Genomic DNA, 23,844 nt, shown 5'->3' with positions numbered 1-23,844 from the left:
ACTAGAACACTGGAAACTCCTAAAAATCAAAGACCTATTCTCATCCAAAGACTTCACCAGAAGAGTAAAAAGATTACCTCCAGACTAGGAAAAAGTTTTTAGCTATGACATTTCCGATCAGCGTCTGATCTCTAAAATCTACACGATACTGCAAAAACTCAACTACAAAAATACAAATAACCCAATTAAAAAATGGGCAAAGGATATAAACAGGCACTTCACCAAAGAAGACATTCAAGCGGCTAACAGATACATGAGAAAATGCTCACAATCATTAGCCATTAGAGAAATACAAATCAAAACTGCAATGAGATATCATCTCACTCCGACAAGGCTAGCATTAGTCCAAAACACACGAAATATTAAATTTTGGAGAGGTTTTGGAGAGACTGGAACACTTATACACTGCTGGTGGGAATGTAAAATGGTACAACCACTTTGGAAATCTATTTGGTGCTTCCTTAAAAAGCTAGAAATAAAACTACCATGCGATCCAGCAATCCCTCTCCCTGGAATACATCCTAGAGAAGTAAGAGCCTTTACATAAACAGATATGTGCACACCGATGTTCGTTGCAGCACTGTTTACAATAGCAAAAAGATGGAAGCAAGCAAAGTGCCCATCGACAGACGAATGGATAAATAAATTATGGTATATTCACACAATGGAATACTACGCATCATAAAGAACAGTGATGAATCTGTGAAACATTTCATAACATGGAGGAATCTGGAAGGTATTATGCTGAGTGAAATCAGTCAGTTGCAAAAGGACAAATATTGTATGAGACCACTATTATAAGAACTCAAGAAATAGTTTAAACAGAGAAGAAAATATTCTTTGATGGTTACAAGAGGGGGGAGGGAAGGAGAGGGGTATTCACTAATTAGATAGTAGACAAGAAGTACTTTAGGTGAAGGGAAAGACAACACACAATACAGGAGAGGTCAGCACAATTGGACTAAACCAAACGCAGTTTCCTGAATAAACCAAACACTTCAAGGACAGAGGAGCAGGGGGCGCAGGTCTGGGGACCATGGTTTCAGGGGACATCTAGGTCAACTGGCATAATAAAATCTATTAAGAAAACATTCTACATCCCACTTTGGAGAGTGGCGTCTGGGGTCTTAAATGCTATCAAGTGGCCATCTAAGATGCATCAATCGGTCTCAGCCCACCTGGGGCAAGGAAGAATGAAGAACACCAAAGACACAAGGTAATTATGAGCCCAAGAGACAGGAAGGGCCACATAAACCAGAGACTACATCAGCCTGAGACCAGAAGAACTAGATGGTGCCCAGCTACAACCAATGACTGCCATGACAGGGAATACAACAGAGAATCCGTGATGGAGCAGGGGAGCAGTGGGATGCAGACCTCAAATTCTTGTAAAAAGACCAGACTTAATGGTCTGACTGAGGCTACAAGGACGCTGGTGGTCATAGTTCCCAGACATTCTGTTAGCCCATGACTGGAACCATTCCCAAAGCCAACTCTTCAGACATGCAGTGGACTGGACTATAGGATAGAAAATGATACCGATGAGGAGTGAGCTTCTTGGATCAAGTAGAGACATGAGACTATGTGGGCAGCTCCAGTCTGCAACGGAGATGAGAACACAGAGGGGGACAGAGGCTGGGTGAATGGACATGGGGAATACAGGGTAGAGAGAAGGAGTATGCCGTCTCATTAGGAAGAGAGCAACTAGGAGTACATAGCAAGGTGTATATAAATTTTTGTATGAGAGACTGACTTGGTTTGGAAACTTTCACTTAAACCACAATAAAAAAAAATTCAGTAAATAAATACATTTAATAAACAAGTGTGCAACACCCATGGAACCACCACTCAGGTTAAAAAAAAAAAAAGGACACGGTAGTATTCCTGAAGTGACCCACGTACTCCTTCTCTTCCTCTGCTTTAGCGATAACCTAGTGTAACTTTTTAGGAAGTACTTGTTTTTGTTTCTAAGCTTACCACCATATGTAAATCCTTAAATAATATAGTGTAAGTCTGTCTAATTTTTATGGAAATGAAATCATACTGGACAAAATCTTTTGCATAATGCTTCTTTTATTCAACCTTTCATGCATCATCCATGTTCTTGTACGCAGCTGCAATTCCTTCATTATATGATTACATTATAACTTATCCATTCTAATGCCAATGGATATTGAGTTGTTTTTGCTTTTTCTGAAACTTTAAGGAATGCTGAGCCATTTTTGATGCACACTGTAACCAGTTTCTCTCTCCTTATACACCCAGGAGTGCAACTGCTGGCTTATACGGTTTATGTACATCCAACTTTAATAAATAATGCCAAACTGTTTTCAAAAGCAGTTGTATTAATTCACACTCTATGGGATGTCATTGTTCTTACGCATCATCGAACTTAATTTTAATTAATCTCATGAGTGTGTAAATGGCATCTGATAGAAGAGTAAAACCTGCAAAAGCCGGAACCTGCATAAGGCAGAAACCTGTCAGAGAAGGAAAACTCAAGTATTTTCCCTAAAACGAGTAACAGAAAAGTGGTATGGCTGCACCCTGTGAAAGGTAGAAAACCTACGAGACCCGGAGAAATAAGGCAGTCTTGTCAAGTTCCAGCTCTCACAGGTCTCACTATAGTTTAAATTTGCACTCCCCATTACCAATGAGGTTGAACGGCTTTCCATATATTTATTGGCTTATTGGATTAGTGAAGTGTCTTTGGAAGTTGTCTATTTTTCTTTTGTGCTGGCTATTTTTTCCTTATTAACAGAAGATCTCAATATATTCTGGATACTAATACTTCTTTGTTACATGTTGAAAGCAGGTAACACTTCCTCTCACTTATGAGGCCTTTCGTGCTTTTTATTGTGTAAATTAGTTATTATTTACTGAGTTTTCACAAACTCAAAACAACAGGGACTAGGGAAAGTTTCAGACTATTTTCTGTTTGTAGTGTCACTAATTATAAATAACATCTAATCATGGCAGGAATTTATTATACTTTCATCAAACAAGTCTTTAAATATCTCAAAACACCTCATGTGTGACATATCCAAACGAGACAATCATCTGTCCTGAAAGAGCTTTTAGTTTTTTAAGGAGTAAGCTATACATAGATATAATTATAACAACAAGCTATTAGAAATGTTTATCAGTCAAGGACTAATACGGGGGGGATGCAGACTACAGCATACTCATTACCATATTCTTGTTGCTAGTTAAAACATACAAAACTATATTTTAAAATTATAGTCTAAGCTTCTGTCTTGTCCTTTATGTGGCAAAAGGATTCCCAAGGCTCACTCTTGAGAATTCAGTAAGAGGTGCTACTTCTAAAATTGTGCTCATTTGTAACTGACCAGAACTCAGAATCTAGGCATGCAGAGGGCATTTTGGCAGGAGATAATCCCAAGTAAATATAACTGAGTTAGACCCTCTTCATTAGAGTCAAAAGCAATGACTCCTCACATTTTTCTAGGGGCACAAATTCATTCTGGGTCATTCCTTCATCTGGGCAAAGTTTTATCCAAAACATTCTTGTTCCAGAATAACTTAAAGTTCATACCTGGAACAACCTATAACTTCAGTCCACCAAGTGACTGGATACATGTCATACATCTAATTCAGTCCCAATTACAAAGGCCTATCCTGAAATGCACACTATTACCAGAATAAAGATCAAGCAAACAAACAAAAATGGGAAAGCCTGGGCCTTGGTCTACTAGGGCTGTCCTTAAATCAATCAACATTCTTGTCAGGAAGGCAGGAAGCCACCTGATACAAGTATACTGTAGGTATAACACTGTCCAATAATCCATCATATGATCAGGACACTCCCCATCAATAAAGTAGTTTTAAAAATGGGATTACTCTGTAAGTTTCGGAACAGGAAATAGTCATTGGGAAGCTTTTATGCGATTTTAGCTTAGGTCCATGTGTTTAATGACTATTTTGTGGCTGTTTTGGCAAACTATCAATTACACGAAGTAAGAGCCAGACTCAAGTTTATTTCCATCTGTACCTTAGTGCTCTCATCTGTAAAGGCGGGGGGAATAAGATTATTGTGAAAATTAAATGAGTTAAAGTGTCAAGTGCTTAGAACAGTGCTTGGCACACAGTTACACTATATGTGTTGCCTGCTAGCATTATTATTAGCATCATCTAAAAAGAGAGCTGAAGTAATCTCTAGATATCTAAAGACCATTTTGTGGCGCAAATGCTTAAGTGCTCAACTACTACCTGAAAGATTGGCGATTTGAACCCACCCAGAGGCATTATGAACCCACGCACCCCAGGAAGATAGGCCTGGCAATCTGCTTCTGAAAGGTCACAGCCTTGAAAACCCCATGGAGCATAACTCTTCTCTGACACAGGTGGGGTCGCCCTGAGTTGAAACCAACTCAATGGCAAGTAACATCTGTTCATCTTGGGTAGTGGGAACATGGGTATTTGCTATAAACTGTCCTTTGTTTTTGCATTTTTTTAATGGCCCTTTCCAATATTTTTTGCTGTCTGTGCCTTCTTAGAGAATTCAGATTCGCCATAAATAACCTCAAATTAATTCAGGATTACTTGTAAGCATTATACTTTTACCCTTTCCCCCAATTATGTCTTCAACCTCCCCAACTAAACGGTAAGATTGTTATCATTTGTAATTCTTAACAGTACTGGTTCCTGAAAAGTCTAGGAATGAGCTAACTGCAAAAGAACCATAAGGGGAGTTGCTAACACCCCTAGCCCCTCCCCTAACACTTCCACTAAGATGCATAGGTCTGGAGAAGGGCCCAGAAATATGCATTTTTACTACACACCCTGTCAGGTGGCTCTGAGGCAGGTGATCCAAGGATCACACTTTGAAAAACACTGTTCTGGTGAAGTGATCCTCAGAAAAGGGAGGCCGAATTCTTTTAAACTACAGAAAATATATGTCCTAGTTGAGATTCCCTTTAGTAACAGGTTCCCCCCTTAACCCACTCCATAGTAACTCAGATGAGCTAGAGTAGAAAAAAGGCTATCAATTACTATTCTAATGTATTAATCAAAAAAAGCATCTGAGACTATTCCTTTCTCACTCTTAGGTTGCCTGTTGCCTCTCAAGACTCACCTTATACTTCAAAGAGAGTTTTCAGGGATTTTTAAGAACATATTCCAAGTTTAAAGTTCCAAACAAAAGCCAAACCAATACTGAAAGATTAGGAATACAGATCAAACTGAATTGAGCTAAAAGAAAGACAGAGTGGATACCCTGTTTGTACTCAGGAGTTTTTCAAGCTCTGAGAAACTATTTACCCAGGTATTTTCAAGATGACTTCAATAGTTCGCAAAACCTAATTCTAATTTCTATGAACCTGAAATAAAATTGCAACCATACTTCTTTTCCAGTAATATCTCATCTGATCCTGAGTTTCTTTGGTAATAGTTTGATTTTTTAAAACTTCCATCGGAAAAGCTACCTTCCTTCTTAAAATACATATTGTAAAAGTTGAAGGAACACTTACTGAATCCTTCTTACGGGATCGCTCCTTCTTCATCTTCCCTCCTGCTGCTCGAATGCTGACTCTGTTCTCTCCTCCCAGGTAACCCCGGCAATTAGCTGACCCGCAGAAACATTTCTGAGCCTCTTTTCTGTTCAGGGAGCATAAGAAGGAAGTCAGTTATGTGGGAGTGAGCCACAAAAAAAGGTCAACAATCTAAAAATTACATTAAACAGTATGTCATTCCTAGCTAAAGAAAAAAAATTTTTAAGAAACTCCAACAAATCTGATACCATCTAAGGGAAGTGTCTAAAAACCACTGTTAAAACGTATTTGTTTTTTCCAATTTTCCTTTATTGGCTGGGTAAAACTACCCAAGACCTTAATGAATAATTTCACCATTTTATGAAAGTACCCACTAATATATAAAAATAAGATTCACATATACACTTGGTCTAAGAACAAACTTGCTTAAATACTCACACATCTATTACTAGTATGTGAATGTTCAACCGGCACATAGAACAGATAAAACACATTATTACAAACAGATATAAAAAGTATTATTAGTCCAGGATACTTAGAAGGAAACATCTGATTATTAAAGCCTCTCATCACATAAGGATGAGATACTGTAATAATAACTACTACAATAAATAAATGTAACCATGAAGGCAATGGAGTGTGGTGGAAGGAATACAGGCCTAAGACTACAGGCCTGGAGAGAAGTCACCTCTGCCATTTATTAACTCTGTGATCAGAGCTACCTGAGGAAAACATGAAGGACTATTCTAAAAGTAAACTGACAGATTCAGTATATTATAGCAGTAATCAGAGGCACAAAAATAAATTGTTCAATAAATAAAGCAGGGAATCACAAACCACTTGATTTCCAGTTTCCCTCCCTTCAAAGACATCAGTACAGACACAAGAGAGTCCTATACACTCAACACAGAATCTGGTCAGCACTCACCCCCTGAATACATGCCAAGAGAAACAGATAGAATGGGAGTTAATCATTTGGCGTCTGTACTAGATCATAATCAGATAATCATATTCAGAGTTGGAAGAATCTCAGAGCTCACTAAGTTCTCAGGTACGAAGCAAGAAACATATGCAGGGGTATCTGAAACAGCTTCATTGCCAGGGTATCAGTGACTGATAACAGACTTTGTATAAAGGAGAATAATTAAATCCTTGTTATATGGTAGCACTAAGAGGATTAGAATATCCAGGAAACTCTGCATCTGTGATGCATTTTAGTATGAACACCAGAAGCTACCAATGCATGTATATATAATAATAAAACTTCAGAGTTTTGTATCTTATTTTGAATTTTCACCCTTTTACATTAGTTTCTCAATTAGAAATTATCTTGTGCAAGGCACTGGCCCTTGGGACCCGGAGACGATAAAAAACTACCTGGCAGAAAAAAAACTACATAAAACACCATTATCAATGTTAATTAAATGGGGTAGAGAAAGGGTAGAAGTGACACTATGCTGTGTTGTAAGAGATGGGGGCAGAACTCGCTCACTACAGACCTGACTGGCTACCTATGCTAAGAAGGAAGACACAGAAAGAGAACTAGCATTTGCCTATGAATTCATAATATTTTTATTTCACTTTTTTCAAATGCTTTAATATGGAAAATTTCAAACATTCAAGAGTAGGAAGAAGAGCATAATGAATCCATCATTCAGTTTTGATACCTATCAATTCATGATCAATCTTTTTTTCATCTTGTACACTGTCTACTGCCTACCTCCAGCCCAGAATATTTTAAAGCAAATCCCAGATATATCATTTCACCTATAAATATTTCAAGATGTATCTCTAGGACTCAATTTTTAAACATAACTATAATACCATTATCATGTTAAGAAATTAATAATTCCTAAATAATAATCCACTAAATATTAAAATTTTCACAATTATATCAAATACTTAGCCAGTAAATTAACCAATTAATTTATTCTGAACAAGTCTCAAACATCACAATATATCTCTTAATGATCTTTAGTTCACCTCCCCGTCTCTGCTTTTTTCACAATTTATTTAAAAAGCCAATTCATTTGTCTTATTGAGTTTCCCAAAGTTTGTATTTTGTTGATTGCATCCTTTTAGTGTCATTTAATTTGTTTCCATTTCCTAGCCCCGGTGGTGCAGTGGTTTAAGAGCTGGGCTGCTAACCAAATGGTCAGCAGTTCAAATCTACCAGCCACTCCTTGGAAACCTTATGGGGCAGTTCTACTCTGTCCTATAGGGTCACTATGAGTCAGAATCAACTCAATGGCAACAAGTTTGGGTTTTTTTGTTTGTTTGTTTGTCATATGTCCCAAAAATTAGTAGGTAGATCTAGAGAATTGATCTAATTCAATTTCTCTTGGCAAGACTATTTCACAGGTAGTGCTGTGTTCTTCCGTCAAGCAGCCACTGATGATCATTGCTAGATCTATTAGTTCATCAGAGGTTGCAAAATAATGATAACATTACTACTTCATTTACAGCTGGATTACCTTTATAAAGAATTTCCTCTCATCAATTATTTGGTTACCCTGAAGTAGCATTCACATGGGAAAGACATGGTTCCTTCCTTTTTTATTTTTAAATAGTTTTTTAAATCATAAATTGGTTTCCTCCAATTATAACTAATAGAAGGAGTCCTGGTGGCACAGTGGTTAAGTGCTCAGCTGCTAACCAAAAGGTTGGCAATTTGAACCCACTGGCTGCTCCACAGAAGAAAGGTGTGGCAATCTGCTTCCGTAAAGATTATAGCCTTGGAAACCCTATGGGGCAGTTCTACTCTGTTTGAATGAATACAGTTTGATGGATACCGAGGGATTTATCATACTATTTATATACATACATATACTTGACATATCTATAATAAAAGTTTTTGAAAATTAATTAGTAACATTAATTATATAAATAAGAAAGCATAAATTGAGAGGGAGATTAGGTAGTTCTTGTACAATATCCCTTAGTGGCCAGGAGTGTCATTCAGTAGGAAAAACACACAAAGGCACAACAGTACACTATAGGTAAGAGTTGATAATAAATATAACTTCTAAGTAATTTACAACGAAGTTTTTTATCTTTAGATCTGAGCCCAGCTTATTTCCCCATCAGAAGCAGTAAAACAAGCGGAAACAGCACTTACCCGTATCTTTGGAACTGATAGTCAAATGTTAACTCTGATCCTGAAGGAACCAGTTTGGTGGTAAAAAACCCAACTCTCAGTTGTCCATTCACAGTCCACTGAGATATTGTTTTTAAAAGAAAAGAAATCAGTAAGTGATGAACCCTTTTTTTTTTTTTAAAGATCATCATCATCTGCCTTAATTACGCATGTCTCTTTAGGCAGTAGAAGGTTTTCAAATAGCAAATGGGAAATGTTTTATTTAAGTAAAGTAACATATTCAGGTGTTACTCTTACTTAATGGACTACCAGACTGAATATATCTATAAAGTAATGTGTCTGTAACAAAAATTACTGCTATTTTCTCTTAGTACACATTTCCATACAGTGAAGATTCACTTGGCAACTGGCAAATGCTTCGTGTCACTGGGTATATCACAGGCAAATTTATACTAACTTATATTATGCTAACTCAGGTATTTAATCATGTTCTAGTCACCCATTCCATTACAGAGCAAAGAAAAAATGGGGCATGGAACCAGGGAAAGACTGATGTTAAAAGTTTAAATTCATGAAGCAACAGTCATATGGTTGAGTGCTGTAAAAGAAGGGGCAACATCAGAGAGAGTCATAAAACTCCAGAATTAAATGGGGGGCAGATACACTACAGGTTATGCCCTGTAGTTACAGAACATGTAAGCAAGTCAAAGACTGGAGAGCACCAGTTCAAGCCACTTGCACCTGTTGCTGACAAAAAACTCCAGACTTATGAGAGATGAAGGGACACGGTACAGCTGAAGTCTCAAAGCTAGACCTGGCGACCAGTTGCCAAGAGAACTAGAACCAGAAGGTAGTTTAAATGATTCTCAGACTGGGTTCTCCTATTCATTATACTGCTTGGCTCTTAGAAGAAAAGGATGTAGAACCACACATAAAATTTACTAGTATACAGATCAAAGGGCAAAAAATATACAAAGCCCAAAACACTATTTCAACATGAGAAGGAATCAGTAAAGTATATTTTCTGGAGAGTAGGTCTACAACTTTCTTAACTTAAAAAAAAGTAAGAACCATTGTTCTAATATATACATATTTTAAAAAATCAAACTCAAAACACAAATTCGGGAGTAATAAAATTATCATCTCAAAATGTTATATCAAATTCAATAAATGAATGCACAGCCACCACCTCTCCTCCAGTGGAGGTTTGTACGTTGCCATAATGTTCAACAGCTTTCAGCAGAGCTTCTAAGACCAACCAGGAAGAAAAGCCTCGCAATCTTCTACTGATAAACTGACCAACAAAAACTTTATGGATCACAATAGTCTAATCCCCAGCCAATCACGAATATGGTGCAGGACCCGGCAGCATTTGTTCTGTTGTACAAGGGGTCACCATGAGTCAAGGCCGACTGGACGGCAGCTAACATGTTCAGACACCACAAAAACTTGCTCAGATCATAGAGCCCATGGCACTACAGTATTATAGTGTGCACGTGTGGCTTGTGTGTGTGAAAAACACAAAGAGAAAAACAGAGAGAGAGGTTGGTGACCCGTCCAAGTCTTCAGATTCTCTGAATCAAGATAAGCAGAATCTCGGGTGAGAATGGTTGCACAACTCGAGGATGTAATCAATGTCACTGAACTGTACGTGTAGTAACTGTTGAATACCAATTGTTTTGCTTTGTATATTCTCAACAACAACGAAACAAATAAAATTTAGGAGAAAAAAATTCAATAAATGCATTTATCAAGTATCAACTATGTAGCAGGGCCACAAAGATAAGCAAGACTCAAAGCTTGGCCTTGAGGAGTGGTGTACCCACATGCACACCACCCACAAACCCTCTCATCTGTGACTGCTCAATCCCTTCTGAGTATTATTAAAACTGTTAGATTTGGTACCTGGAAAGAAGCTGTTAAAGAATCCAAGTACGACAGCATACACTGGACTTCATTTAAATTAAAATTTTAGTTTTGCATTTTGGAACCCTTGAAGTAATATCAAAAATTTATGGGCAAGGAGATGTGACAACTAAATGGGTTCCTGGATTGGATCCTGCACCAGAAAAATGATATGAGGGGGACACCTGGCAAAATTTGAATAAGGTCTTTAGATCAGTTAATATTATTTCCTGGATTTGATAATTGTATTAGGGTTATGTAAGATATTAACATTTGGGGAAGCTAGGTGAAGGGTATATGGGAACTCTGTACTAGTTACAACTTTTTTTATAAATCTAAATTTCAAAGTAACATTTTTTTAAATATAGAAAAAAATACTAAAAACTAAAGTTCATGGGCAGTTTTGATATAAGATATAAAATTAATGAACAAATACCCCAAACTGTCAATCTACCTTAACTTACTTTTTGGGTTTCACAGTTTGGTTCACAGCTATGATTCATAAAACGAGAGCAATTTCCTTTCTGAGTGGCATCTATTATCTGGGGGGAAAGGGATAGTTCAAGAGTTAAAAAATGAGACCTTAAAAAAAAAAAAAAGCACACACACACATTTTTTTCCCTCCATTTTGCAAAAGAAAAACATTCAGGTAAATTTAAGACATTTCTCCCAACCCTCTGCTTTAGAGAATTCTCTCATACTACTTTACACATCAAAGTGAAAAATGTCACTGGTTTCTCTGGAATATTTGTTAACTATAAACATTTAATCTACAGGCAAAATTATCTCTATATCAACGTCTCTCTCATTTACCTTTTAGTTATTTCTTACATTCTATTACATTGCTATCTCACTTCATGTGTGTCAGACTTCTTTTTAAAGTCTGTATTATACCACAGTGCAGAAGCTCTCCAACTTGAGCATGTACCTGAATCCCCAGGAGAACAGTTAAAACTCCTCCTGGAACCACTTCCAGATCTGGGGTAAAAAAATTTGCATTTCTAACAAGTTCCCAGGTGAAGCTGCTGTTGCTGGTCCAGGGACCACACTCTGAGAGCCCCTGTCATAGACTGCTGTTCTGCAGTTCAAATTACATTCTGCTACCAAAAGTACTTGGTACTCTTGGTACCAAGACTCAACGGCAATGGGTTACGGACCAAGAGTACATTTTTCTTAATATATAATGGAAAGACTATGAAGAGGCTGCCAATTTCATCCCAACTTGATCCACTGTGATATTACAAAGGAGTATCACATTCTTTACAAGCATAATTTCTTCTCCTTACACTCTTTTAAAATATCAACTATATTTTTGTTATCATTAAATTTTTGACGATTTTTAAAGATAACCTTGCAAATTCCTTTTTCATCCATTTAACAAGAAAAGCAATGCAGAAAGTTGAATTCTTCCAAAAGTTCTCTCACTAGAAATGTGTCTTTTTATGAAAACATCAGCTGAGCATTACACATGGCCAACCATCTGATTACCAACTGTTTCCTATCAATTTGCTCTAATCACATAACTTAAAAATGTTCAACAACAATCTCAAGGAAATACTGTATGTCCCAACATTTTCCAATATTAAAACTTACTGACTGACAAAAGATATCTGGAAAATCCTCAGAAGAACTATTACATCTCATAAATGTGTAATGTGTTATCTGCTCCCAGAAAAGACTGAGTTTAAGGAATGGTTACATTCCTTCAGCATTATTATAACTTAACCTCCAATTTCTCTTTTAGTGCAGTTAAACATGCAAATCTACATGAGCTTAACCTTGGCTAAAACCTCATTTTTACATCTCTAACAAAAAAATTTTTATTCAACACACATTTACACAATTACACGGTACTAGGCACTCACTGTCAATTCCTACTGGATTCTCCATCACTCTACCCCTAATAAACAATATCCCATCCTCACCTTTTCACATAGTCATTCTATTTTTAAACAGCTCCTCTTCTTTTTGACCCACCAACTTCTATGAACTACCAGAGGAACTTTCAGTAAAGTCATTTTTTAAAAACTGCGGTAATGTGTTTAAATTAAAAAAAAAAAAAAAAGTACAATAGGGCATGCTAAGTGAGGAATATATACCCTTGCATCTCAGACCCACAACTCTCCCTCCCTACCAGAGGTCCTTCAAGACACCAAGGACTCCTAGATCCTTTCAGGATGGCTGTATAATTAAAACTATTTTCATTATGATACTAAGACGTTATTTGCCTTTTCACGCCTATTCTCTGATAATGGTGCATAGAAGAAAACCGTGCAATTTTCCAGAGCTTATATGAAGCATGGTATCACGAACAGATTGAATACAAAGGCAGATATGAAAATCTAGCTGAATTCTATTAAGATAAACATTAAAGATTTTTTAAAATGCAATAAAACTCCACAGTTTCAATTTTTAATACAGTAAATATTGATAAATATAACAAAAGCTCTTCAAGTGCCCTAAATAATTTTAAAGAGCTGCAAAAGGTTCTGAGACTTAAAAATTTGAGAACCACTGTTTTATGCATTTATGAAGCATACATATATAAAATTCTACTCCTCATTTTTGTCACCTAATATATTAGAGATTACTATCAACAATGCTTTCAAATGCAACAATTTCCAGATCTGTTTCAAAGCAAATACATCCATACTGCTCACCTCATCATTCTTCAGGGCCATGAAATAGTAGTGGATGTTTTTATTTCGTGCGTACTCCTTCACCCGGGCTTTAAACTCTTTATGATCAAGTACCTCTCCACAATATTCCAGCACAAAGGTGTTCCTGCAAAACAAAAGAAAATAATAGCACCTCCGGCAGATTAGCTATTCGGAAAACACATACATCCAAGCAAAGACAATGAATTTAAAGAAATATTACAAAATGGTTAACTTTGATATTACATCATATACAATCAAAATGTATATAAAATAGCTAGCACCTAACCAAAGTTAATTTTCTCCTGGTGATTTGAGGAAGCTTTTATAATTTACACATAAGAGTAAGGGAACCCCGGTAGTCTAGTGGTTAAGTACTATGGCTGCTAACCAAGAGGTCGGCAGTTTGAATCCGCCAGGTGCTCCTTGGAAACTCTATGTGGGCAGTTCTACCCTGTCCTATAGGGTCGCTATGAGTCGGAATCGACTCGACGGCAGTGGGTGGGTTACATACTATTAAATGCATATCCGTGCTCTAGCTAGATATTAAAACAAACATTCAAGTTTGGTTTTAAATATAATTATGATCCACAGCTGAGAAACTGTTCTGAAGAAATCTGGAGGCATTAGAAAATTAAAGGCTTTATATTCTAGAGAAAAAGCCAACTTAAATAAATATAGCAGCCTTTTGCTGCCTTTTCTCTCAAAGGTCTTTAATGGTATTAAAGGTCAAACCTAATACCTTCTTTCTGACTGCATTCTGTGACTTCTCTAGCATTTATCATTATGATTACTTTCTCTCTTTGCCTTCTTTCGATTACCCTACACCCTTGATTTTCTTTCCTTGGTTATTTACCTATTTCTTCTTCATTGAAGATACGAAATTCTCAGTTCTCTTTCCCTTCCCTTAATTCTCTAAAACCTCAATCTTGTCAATGCCTTCAACTACACCCATTACCCACTTACGGACATGGATAGGTTCCAAAGATCAGGTCGTTATGCAAAAATCGTCCTTAGGAGGAAATGGAGTTAAAGGCAGAGCCCACCACCAAACCATGGCCCACACTCAAGCAGGTCATTAAGCCCTGGCGTAAGGTGCCCTTCTGCTCAGGAGAGGCCCGCAACTGGACTTACAGGGCCGAGCAACAAGCCTACAGCCAGCTGTCCTGGGACACCACCACGATACCCCAGAGTCCTGTACACCTTCAACCAGCTGCCCAAACTGCAGAACACAGCTGTGGCCCTCATGACCAGGATCGGTAAGCATTCTGAGGGGGATGTGGGCACCAGCAAGAGCAGCACCACCCCCAGCTGGAAGAGGTGGCCCTGACTGCAGGCAGGGTCCTTTCCTTTGTCAGCTTGGGCCTGGAAGTGCACCAGGCAACCCTGGCTGTCAACCACCAGTACAAGTACCTCCTAGACATAATCCCACCATGTTCCATCCCCCAGTTGGCCACATGGAAATAGTGGAGATCTGCCTCCCTCCTCCCTCTCCCAGCACGGCCACCTCTGCCAAGAAGGACCACACTGAGTCCCCTGCCTGGGAGACACCACTGCTGAGTGTGGTCACCAAGCAAGTGACCTGAGATGCTGCAGAGCCTGTTTATTACTGCCAGACGTACATCGTTAATGTGCAAAATAACAGGACAGTAACTTCTTACTATTGTCGTAAATGCAAAATGCTGGATAATGAGATAGCTGGTAAGCGAGGAGTAGGTATATAATCTCCACGTAGACAAACGCCTCACTGCTTTGCTCCCAAGTACTGACCTGAAATGGGCTGCCTGGATGTCTTCTATTAGCCCCTTAAAATAAACAAGGCTTAACTCGAGTGATGAGATAAGAAAATGTAAATCATACTGATATATCAATGTACTCATTAGAGGAATAGGCTAATTGAAAAAATTTAAACACTCTTTATTTGGTAAACAAGGCAGTTAAAAATGAATGAGACGAGGCCCACATAAACCAGAGACTACATCAGCCTGAAACCAGACGAACTAGATGGTGTGCAGCTAAAACCGATGACTTCCCGGACAGGGAACACAATAGAGAACCCCTGAGGGAGCAGGAGAGCAGTGGGATGTAGACCCCAAATTCTCGTAAAAACACCAGACTTAATGGTCTGACTGAGACTAGAAGGACCCTGGTGGTCATGGTCCCCAGACCTTCTGTTAGCCCAAGATAGGAACCATTCCCAAAGCCAACTCTTTAGACAGGCGTTGGACTGGACTATAAGATAGAAAATGATGCTGGGAAGAGTGAGCTTCTTGGATCAAGTAGACACATGAGACTATGTGGGCAGCTCCCGTCTGGAGGGGAGATGAGAAGGCAGAGGGGGTCAGAAGCTGGCCAAATGAACACGAAAATAGAGAGTGGACAGGAGTGTGCTGTGTCATTAGGTGGTGAGCAACTAGGAGTACATAGTAAGGTGTATATAAATTTTTGTATGAGAGACGGACTTGATTTGTAAACTTTCAGTTAAAGCACGAAAAAAAAAAAAAAAAGAATGAGACAATTGAATATCACTCAGCCATAAAGATGAATGAAGTTCTGATACAAGCCACAACATGGATAAGCCTTGAGGACTTTATGGTGGGCAAAATAAGTCAGACACAAAAGGACAAATACTGTATGACATCACTTATACGAAATAGGAAAATATATAGAAACCAAAAGTAATTAGTGGTTACCAGAGGGGGAGGAAGAAAGAAGTGGTTTTTTGCTTAATGAGAGTGCATTAAAAATACGTTAACGATAGCGGGATAATTTGGAAAAAGAGAGCAAAAATTGCACAACATGAAAAATGTAATCAACATCACTGAAGTGTACATGTAGAAACTAATGAAATATTGTATACGTTGTTACATGTGTATAATAATAATAATGAGAAAAGAGCAATTATCTTAAAAAAGCAAGCCTCTAAAACAAGATTAGAGAATTTTATATTGAACATAAACATATTTGTGCAGCAATCTATCACAAACGCATTAAGCCTCAATAATCAAAATTTGAGTATTCATGGACAATCCTGAAAAGTCAAATTACATCTTATACACAATGTTGTAGAATGACAACAGGATTTAAGGTCCTATAATTTTGAACTTTCCACCTTTAGGCTCGGTCTGAAAGAGACTGAGAAGCAAAATGCCAGCTCTTATGTCATGGGCTTCCTTATGGATTAAATGTAATCATGAGTATCAGTCACACCCTATACCCACCAAATCAACCGAACCCACTGCCATCGAGTTGGTTATCGACACATAGCAACCAATACAGGACAGAGTAAAACTGCCCCACAGAGTTTCCAAGGAGCGCCTGGTAGATTCAAACCGCCGACCTTTTGCTTAGCAGCCATAGCTCTTAACCATTACGCCACCAGGGCTTCCACATCCTATACAGTATCCTCAAATTCACAGGAAATTACTAACTAACCCACTGCCATCGAGTCGATTCCAGCTTATAGCGACCCTATAAGACAGAGTAGAACTGCCTCGTAAGTTTCCAAGGAACACCTGGTAGATTCAAACTGCTGACCTTCTGGTTAGCAGCTGAGCTCTTAACCACTGCACCACCAGGGCTTGTAGGGAATTACAAGGGACCTCAAATAAACAGTTCAGTAATGTTGGAGGACTCACCCCCTCCCCAATTAAATCCAAGTGTGCCCATACGCTTAAAAGGGGTCTGAAAGAACAGTTGTGCCTAAGTTATTAGAATCCAGCAAATGTTTTATATTCCTTAACTCCTTTGATGTATTTCTAAATTTTCAATCATAAACACATGTAATTTGTATATATTTAACTTTAAAGAAAAGGCACTCAACTTTCATATTCTTAATACTTAACATGGTATACCATATTTTTCCCAAATGTACACCCACGTAAACAGTGCACATACACATACTTCTTGTTGCTGTTAGGTGCCATTAAGTTGGTTCCGATTCATAGTGACCCCATGTACAAGAGAACAAAATACGGCCTAGTCTTGTACCATCCTCACAGCTGTCGCTATGTTTCAGCCTGCTGTTGCAGCCACTATGTCAATGCATCTCGTTGAGAGTCTTCCTCTTTTTCACTGACCTTCTGCTTTACCAAGAACAATGCTCTTATCCAGGGACTGGTTTCTCCTGATAACATGTCCAAAGTATGTGAGACCATGTCTTAACATCATCTCTTCAAAGCAGCACGCTGGCTATACTTCTTCCAAGACAAATTTGGTCATTCTTCTGGCAGTCCATGGTATATTCAACATTCTTTGCCAACACTATATTTCAAAGGCATCAGTCTTCCTTGTTCAATGTCCAGCATTCGTGTGCATATGAGGTGATTGAAAATACCATGGCTTGGGTCAGGTGCCCCTTAGTCCTCAAAGTAACACCTTTGCTTTTTAACACTTTAAAGAGGTCTTCTGCAGCAGATCTGCCCAATGCAATACATCGTTTGATTTCTTGACTGCTGCTTCTATGGGCGTTGATTATGGATCCCAGTAAAATGAAGTTCTGACAACTTCAATCTTTTCTCCATTTATCATGATGTTGCTTATTGGCCCAGTTGTGGGAATTTTTGTTTTCTTTATGTTAAGGTATAATTCACACTGAAGGCTATAATCTCTGATCTTCATCAGTATGTGCTTCAAGTTCTCTTCGATTTAGCAAACAAAGTTGTACCATCTTCATATCACCAGTTAACGAGTCTTCCTCCAATCCTGATGCCACGTTATTCTTCATATAGTTCAGCCCCCTGGATTATCCGCTCAGCATACAGATTGAGTAAGTATGCTGAAAGGATACAACCCTGACGCACACCTTTCCTAATTTTAAACCACACAGTATCCCCTTGTTCTGTTTGAAAAACTGCCTCTTGGTCTATGAACAGGTCCCACATGAGCACAATTAAGTGTTCTGGAATTCCCATTCTTTACAATGTTATCCATAATCTGTTATGAAACTCAGGTAAACATCTTTCTGGTATTCTCTGCTTTCAGCCAAGATCCATCTGATAACAACAATGATATTCCTTGTTCCACGTCCTCTTCTGAATCTGGCTTAAATTTCTGACAGTTCCCTGTCAATGTACTACTGCCACCGTTTTGAATTATCTTCAGCATAATTTTACTTGCATGTGATATTAATGATATTGTTCTATAATTTCCACATTCTGTTGGATCACCTTTCTTTGGAATGGGCACAAATATGGATCTCTTCTAGTTGTTTGACCAGTTAGCTGTCTTTCAAATTTCTAGGTATAAACTAGTGAGCACTTCCAGCACTGCATCCGTTTGTTGAAATACCTCAGTTGGTATTTTGTCAATTCCTATAGCCCTGTTTTTCGCCAATGCCTTCATTGCAGCTTGGAATTCTTCCCTCATTACCATCAGTTCTTGATCATATGTTACCTCCTAAAATGGCTGAATGTTGACCGATTCTTTTTGGAACAGTGACTGTGTATTCTTCCAATCTTTTTTTTTGATGCTGCCTTCATCATTCAATATTTTGTCCAAAGAACCCTTCGATATTGCAACTCAAGGCTTGAATTTTTCCTTCGGTTCTTTCAGCTTGAGAAATGTCAAGTGTGCGCTTCCCTTCTGGTGCTCTAACTTCAGGTCTTTGCACATTTCATTATAATACTTCACCTTGTCTACTCGAGCTGCCCTTTGAAATCTTCTGTTCAACTCTTTTATCTTTTACTTCATCATTTCTTCCTTTCACTTTTGCTACTTTACATTCAAGAACATGTTTCAGAGTTTCTTCTGACATCCACTTGGTCTTTTTTTCTTTTCTGTCTTTTTAATGACCTTTTGCTTTCTACATGTATATGTCCCTGGTGCCATCCCACAACTTGTCTGTTCTTCGGTCAATAGTGTTCAATGCATCAAATCTATTCTTGAGATGGTCTCTAAATTCAGGTGGGATATGCTCAAGGTCGTACTTTGGATCTCATGGACTTGCTTTAATTTTCTTTAGCTTCAACTTGAACTTGCATATGAGCAATTGATGGTCTGTTCTGCTGTTGGCTCCTGGTCATCTTCTGACTGATGATATTGAGCTTCTCCATTGTCTCTTTCCACAGATGTAATAGATTTGATTCCTGTATACTCCCCATCTAGCGAGGTCCACATGTATAGCTGCTTTTTATGTTGCTAACAAAAGGTATTTCCAATAAGTAAGTCGCACACACATATATCATGCGGAAATTACAAAATTATGTAAAAAATGTTCCGGCATAGTGCACCCACGCATGTTTCATGACCTTTTCAGAAGTAACTTTCACCCTCACTCACTCTCATTCAATAGTCTGAAAATGTTACTTTTGATCATATTTGTATAAATAAAGTTATAAGCCATGGTCAAGAAGTCATGGATCAAGTTTTGTAGCAACTCCAGTAATCAGAAAATAAAAAATTGAAACTGTGCGTTTCCTCTGAGATGGTTCACAGCCAGACCTGTAGCCAACCTGCACCCTGGTACGTTTTGCCACAGACGGACAGAAGGTTGAGCAAAGGACCAAGCATGGGGCTATCACAACCCAAGCACAGGCTGGTCCCAAAACAGGCGAGGGCCATTCCTTGCACGCACCCAGGTCTTGTCCCAGCAAGAGATGCAAACCCCTCTGTGCCTGTGGCTCTCATGCCTACCCATGGTGGGAGATTCAAATGGTCCATGCACACGGCGGGCCGGAATGTGCACGGCTGTGGTGTGCTGGGCTTGCGTGCCAGCTTCAGTGGCCTCTTCAGCCTGGGGTATGCAGACCCACACACCTCCTGGGCTGGGGCTGCCCACCCTGGAGAGGGCTGTTTCAGGGCAGAAGAAGCGACTTCTTCCTGCATTGGAGAAAGCAGTTTACAGAGCAAGGAAAGAACCCTGCTGGGAGACGGCCCACTTTAGAAACTCAAGGGTAGGCTGGTGAGGGTCTGCTACTGGGAACCAAATCTCCACGTCAACAGGCACCAAGACAAAGACTGAACGTTAAATCCGTTGGACAGAAGAAAACAATTGAAGTCAGCAACATGTAAAAAAAAAAATGGTATAGGGTGCTTATGAAAATAAAGTGCAAGTGGGTTGTGTGGTATGCAAAAACGTGTAATATGAGCACTATTTGTATAAAAATATGGCATATAAGAAAATTGAGAGTTTCAAGGACATACTGAATATGGTAGAAAATACAGTCAATGTTTCACTGCATGAGAGATGAAAAGTTACATGAGTTAGGTGGAGGGCAACATTTACTCATTCAACACATTTTTACTGAGTGTCTATGAAGTATGTTTGAATTCTCTATCTCAGCTACTATTTCCTACTTTAACCCCAACTCAGTATTATGTAGGTTAATAGATTCTGTCCTCTTTTATCTACATAGCTTCATAGGAATTCTGCAGTCTACAACAAACACTTAGTAAGTGCTTGGAATTAAAGGAAATATAACTGTCAGACAAGAAAGGATCTGCCTCGTCCAAAATGTCACAACTGACAAAATGCTTTTAAACACACACGCACACACAGAAGAGGCTTTTTTTTTTTTATTTCATAAAAAAGTATAAATTTATCTCTTATTTTTTATAATTTGGCTATGAAATGGTTGTTTTACACAATAAACATTAAAACTCAGTGCAATAGAAAACCTATTTTCCTAGAAAGTAACCAAGTTCAATGACACAAAAATGAAACGACAGTGGCTGAAACAAATAACTTACGAAGGTAGATCTCTGGCTGCTCTCAAGCCCCAGCCTTTCTTTTCTGTGAGTATGACTTCCACATCTGCATGCTGTTTTCTCTGAAACCGTCTATTGGAACAATAATCCCCATTTGGACACCGAGAAGAACTGAAATGCAAAATAAGTGGAAATTAATTCTTCAAAGAAGTAAAAGGACCAAAACCATCTTTGTTAAAATGTGCTATATAACTACATGTATCTATCTCTTTATGGTATAACCAGCATACGTATGGCCGACCCCCAAATGAGTCTTCCTCAATTTCTTTCAATCATGATGGAATTCCTCAGAACGGACTGTCAACACTGTTACTTCAAGGGATCATAACCACGACACAGCCTTGTCATCTGGTCATCACAAGAATGAAATCAAAGAGCTGTCTCCCACTCCGTGGGTGTCTGTGGCACATTTCTAGGCTGCATGTAAACTTGCAGCACTCTGACAACTCTGCAGAGCTTAATTGTTTTCTATCCCTGCATCTTTCCTTACATTCCATTCCAAAACTCGTTGCCATCGAGTCGATTCCAACTCCTAGTGACCCTATAGGCAGAGCAGAACTGCTTCATAGGGTTTCTAAGGAGTGGCCGGTGGATTCAAACTGCCAACCCTTTGGTTAGCAGCCGAGCTCTTAACCACTGCACCACCAGGGCTCCCATGCCACTCCAATCACCATTAATTTAGTCTTCTGGATGCAGCTATTAAGAGCTTCATTTGAAAGAAACCAAAGTAATTATTAAAATATCCTTATTCAGAATAAATGCAATATAAAGTGGCATGGACCCTAGAGTCAAAATAATAAAATCAAACATTCACTGCATTCTTAACATTCCAAAGCTGGCAGATACAAAAGCATTTAGTATTAATTCAACCTACAATAGAAATTACACAATCATTTCCAATACATTATTATGTATTACCAAACAAGCACTAAAAAACATTTTTACAGAGGCTCAAAGGACAGAAGATTCACTTTAGAATGAGGGAGTCAAGGAAAGCTTTCAGGAGGGAGCAGGATTAAAGTGGAATCTCTAATGATACACAGGATATGGATGGATAAGGAGAGTATCTGTGTGCAAAACAGGAAACAAAGCCTATTGTGGAAAGGTGAACGACACTGTTAAGGATAACTGATAAGAAAAACGGGTTGCTGGAGGATGGAAAGGCAGTGTAAAAATCTCCTCTAACCAACAACTGAACTAAACCAAAAGCAAAGAAGTTTCCTGAATAAACACTTCAAAGGCCAGTGTAGCAGGGGCAGGGGTTTGGGAATCATCGTTTCAGGGGACATCCGGGTCAACTGGCATAGTAAAATCTATTAAGAAAACATTCTGCATCCAACTTTGGAGAGTGGCATCTGGGGTCTTAAATGCTATCAACTGGCCATCTAAGATGCATCAATCGGTCTCAACCCACCCGGAGCAAAGGAGAATGAAGAACACCAAAGACACAAGGTTATTATGAGCCCAAGAGACAGAAAGGGCCACATATACCAGAGACTACATCAGCCTGAGACCAGAAGAGCTAGATGGTGCCTGGCTACAACTGATGACAGCCCTGACAGGGAATACAAGAGAGAATCCCTGAGGGAGCAGGAGAGCAGTGAGATGCAGATCCCAAATCCTTGTCAAAAGACCAGGCTTAATGGTCTGACTGAGATTAGAGGGACTCTGGAGGCCATGGTCCCCAGACCTTCCGTTAGCCCAGGATAGGAACCATTCCCAAAGCCAACTCTTCAGACAGGGATTAGACTGGACTATGGGGTAGAAAACAATGCTGGTGAGGAGTGAGTCTCATGTGTCTACTTGATCCAAGAAGCTATGTGGGCAGCTCCTGTCTGGAGAGGAGATGGGTGGGCAGAAGGGGTCAGAAGCTGGCTGAATAGACATGAAAATAGAGAGTGGAGAGGAGGAGTATGCTGTCTCATTGAGGGGGAGAGCAACTAGGAGTATACAGCAACATGTACATAAATTTTCATATGAGAGATGGACTTGACTTGTAAACTTTCACTTAGAGCAGAATAAAAAAAAAAAAATCCTGTACCTTCACAAGGGGGAAGGAGAATCAAGATCAACAGCCCAAGACTGATTCCTATGAGGCCAGATATGCCTCTTTTCTCCAACCTTTTTATCATTTCTGACATCCGAGCTGTCCCTTCTACACCACTCTCTACTTCTCTGCCACAATTTGATGCAATGGGGTTTATTAGGGAAGTAAGAAGTTACAACTCAGGATCAGAAAGGACTCAAGACACAGTTCTTCAGGACAGCCTCTTCTGGCCCTCGGGCAGGGGTCTGGCCTCTGCCCTCCTCTGGGAAGTGTTAATAAACTCTTTAGCTTTGTCAATAAATGCCCAGGGGCACCCCACTCTGCCAGTAAGTCTCAGCCCAAAGGTGCTCAGCTCTCTTGCTTCATGGGTCAAAAAGCCCACCAACGCAGCACTGGGCAATCTCCCGCCAGTCTCCTGGGTCTGCTGCTGCCACTGCTCCGCCACTGCTTCTCAGTGTCTCTGGTGTTACAGCTGTTTCCTGGGTCTAGTAGGTTCTTGGCACAGGAATCCCAGGTCCAGAGAACACACTCCACTTCCATCTCTTCTGCTTGGTGGTCGTTACATCCCCCTCTGCTCTGGGATTGGCTCTCTTTTAAGCCTAGCAGGATGGCAAAACTGACCAATGCCCTCGCTAGGGTTCCATATACCCTATTTACATGGTCCCACCCCTGCAGAGTTCCATGCACCTTATTTGCATTCTTAGCAGGCTGTCCAAACCCCCTTCTAGGTCACAAATACCACATTTGCATAGCCCCACCCAATCACTGTGTGGGAGTCACAAAAACTATGGCTAGAAGGGCCACATTAAGTAATTCACGGTACCGCAGGAGGATGACAACATACTATGACGTGTTCTGAGTATCGAGCTAAATTTTAACTTAATCCCAAGGACAACAGAGAACTACTAAAAGTTTTAAGGT

At 39.1% G+C, this 23,844-nt stretch overlaps 1 protein-coding gene across 7 annotated transcripts in view; it reads right to left on the bottom strand.

Moving 5' to 3' along the window:
- Positions 1 to 23,844, bottom strand: part of SETD2 (SET domain containing 2, histone lysine methyltransferase) — a 134,440-nt gene that overhangs the window by 75,002 nt on the left and 35,594 nt on the right. For all 7 annotated transcript variants that reach the window (XR_010319005.1, XM_064274637.1, XM_064274639.1 and 4 more), the window contains exons 5-9: positions 20,859 to 20,987; positions 13,173 to 13,296; positions 10,977 to 11,054; positions 8,629 to 8,726; positions 5,490 to 5,616 (exon numbers count right to left, since the gene is read on the bottom strand). Coding sequence is in view for 6 of the 7 variants with exons in the window: in XM_064274637.1 (XP_064130707.1) it covers positions 5,490 to 5,616; positions 8,629 to 8,726; positions 10,977 to 11,054; positions 13,173 to 13,296; positions 20,859 to 20,987 (556 nt within the window). In the remaining variant the exon portion in view is untranslated. The remainder of the gene's footprint in view (positions 1 to 5,489; positions 5,617 to 8,628; positions 8,727 to 10,976; positions 11,055 to 13,172; positions 13,297 to 20,858; positions 20,988 to 23,844) is intronic.

Source organism: Loxodonta africana, chromosome 22, assembly GCF_030014295.1.
Source record: "Loxodonta africana isolate mLoxAfr1 chromosome 22, mLoxAfr1.hap2, whole genome shotgun sequence".
NCBI lineage: Eukaryota > Metazoa > Chordata > Mammalia > Proboscidea > Elephantidae > Loxodonta > Loxodonta africana.
This window is presented reverse-complemented; position numbering and strand designations above follow the sequence as displayed.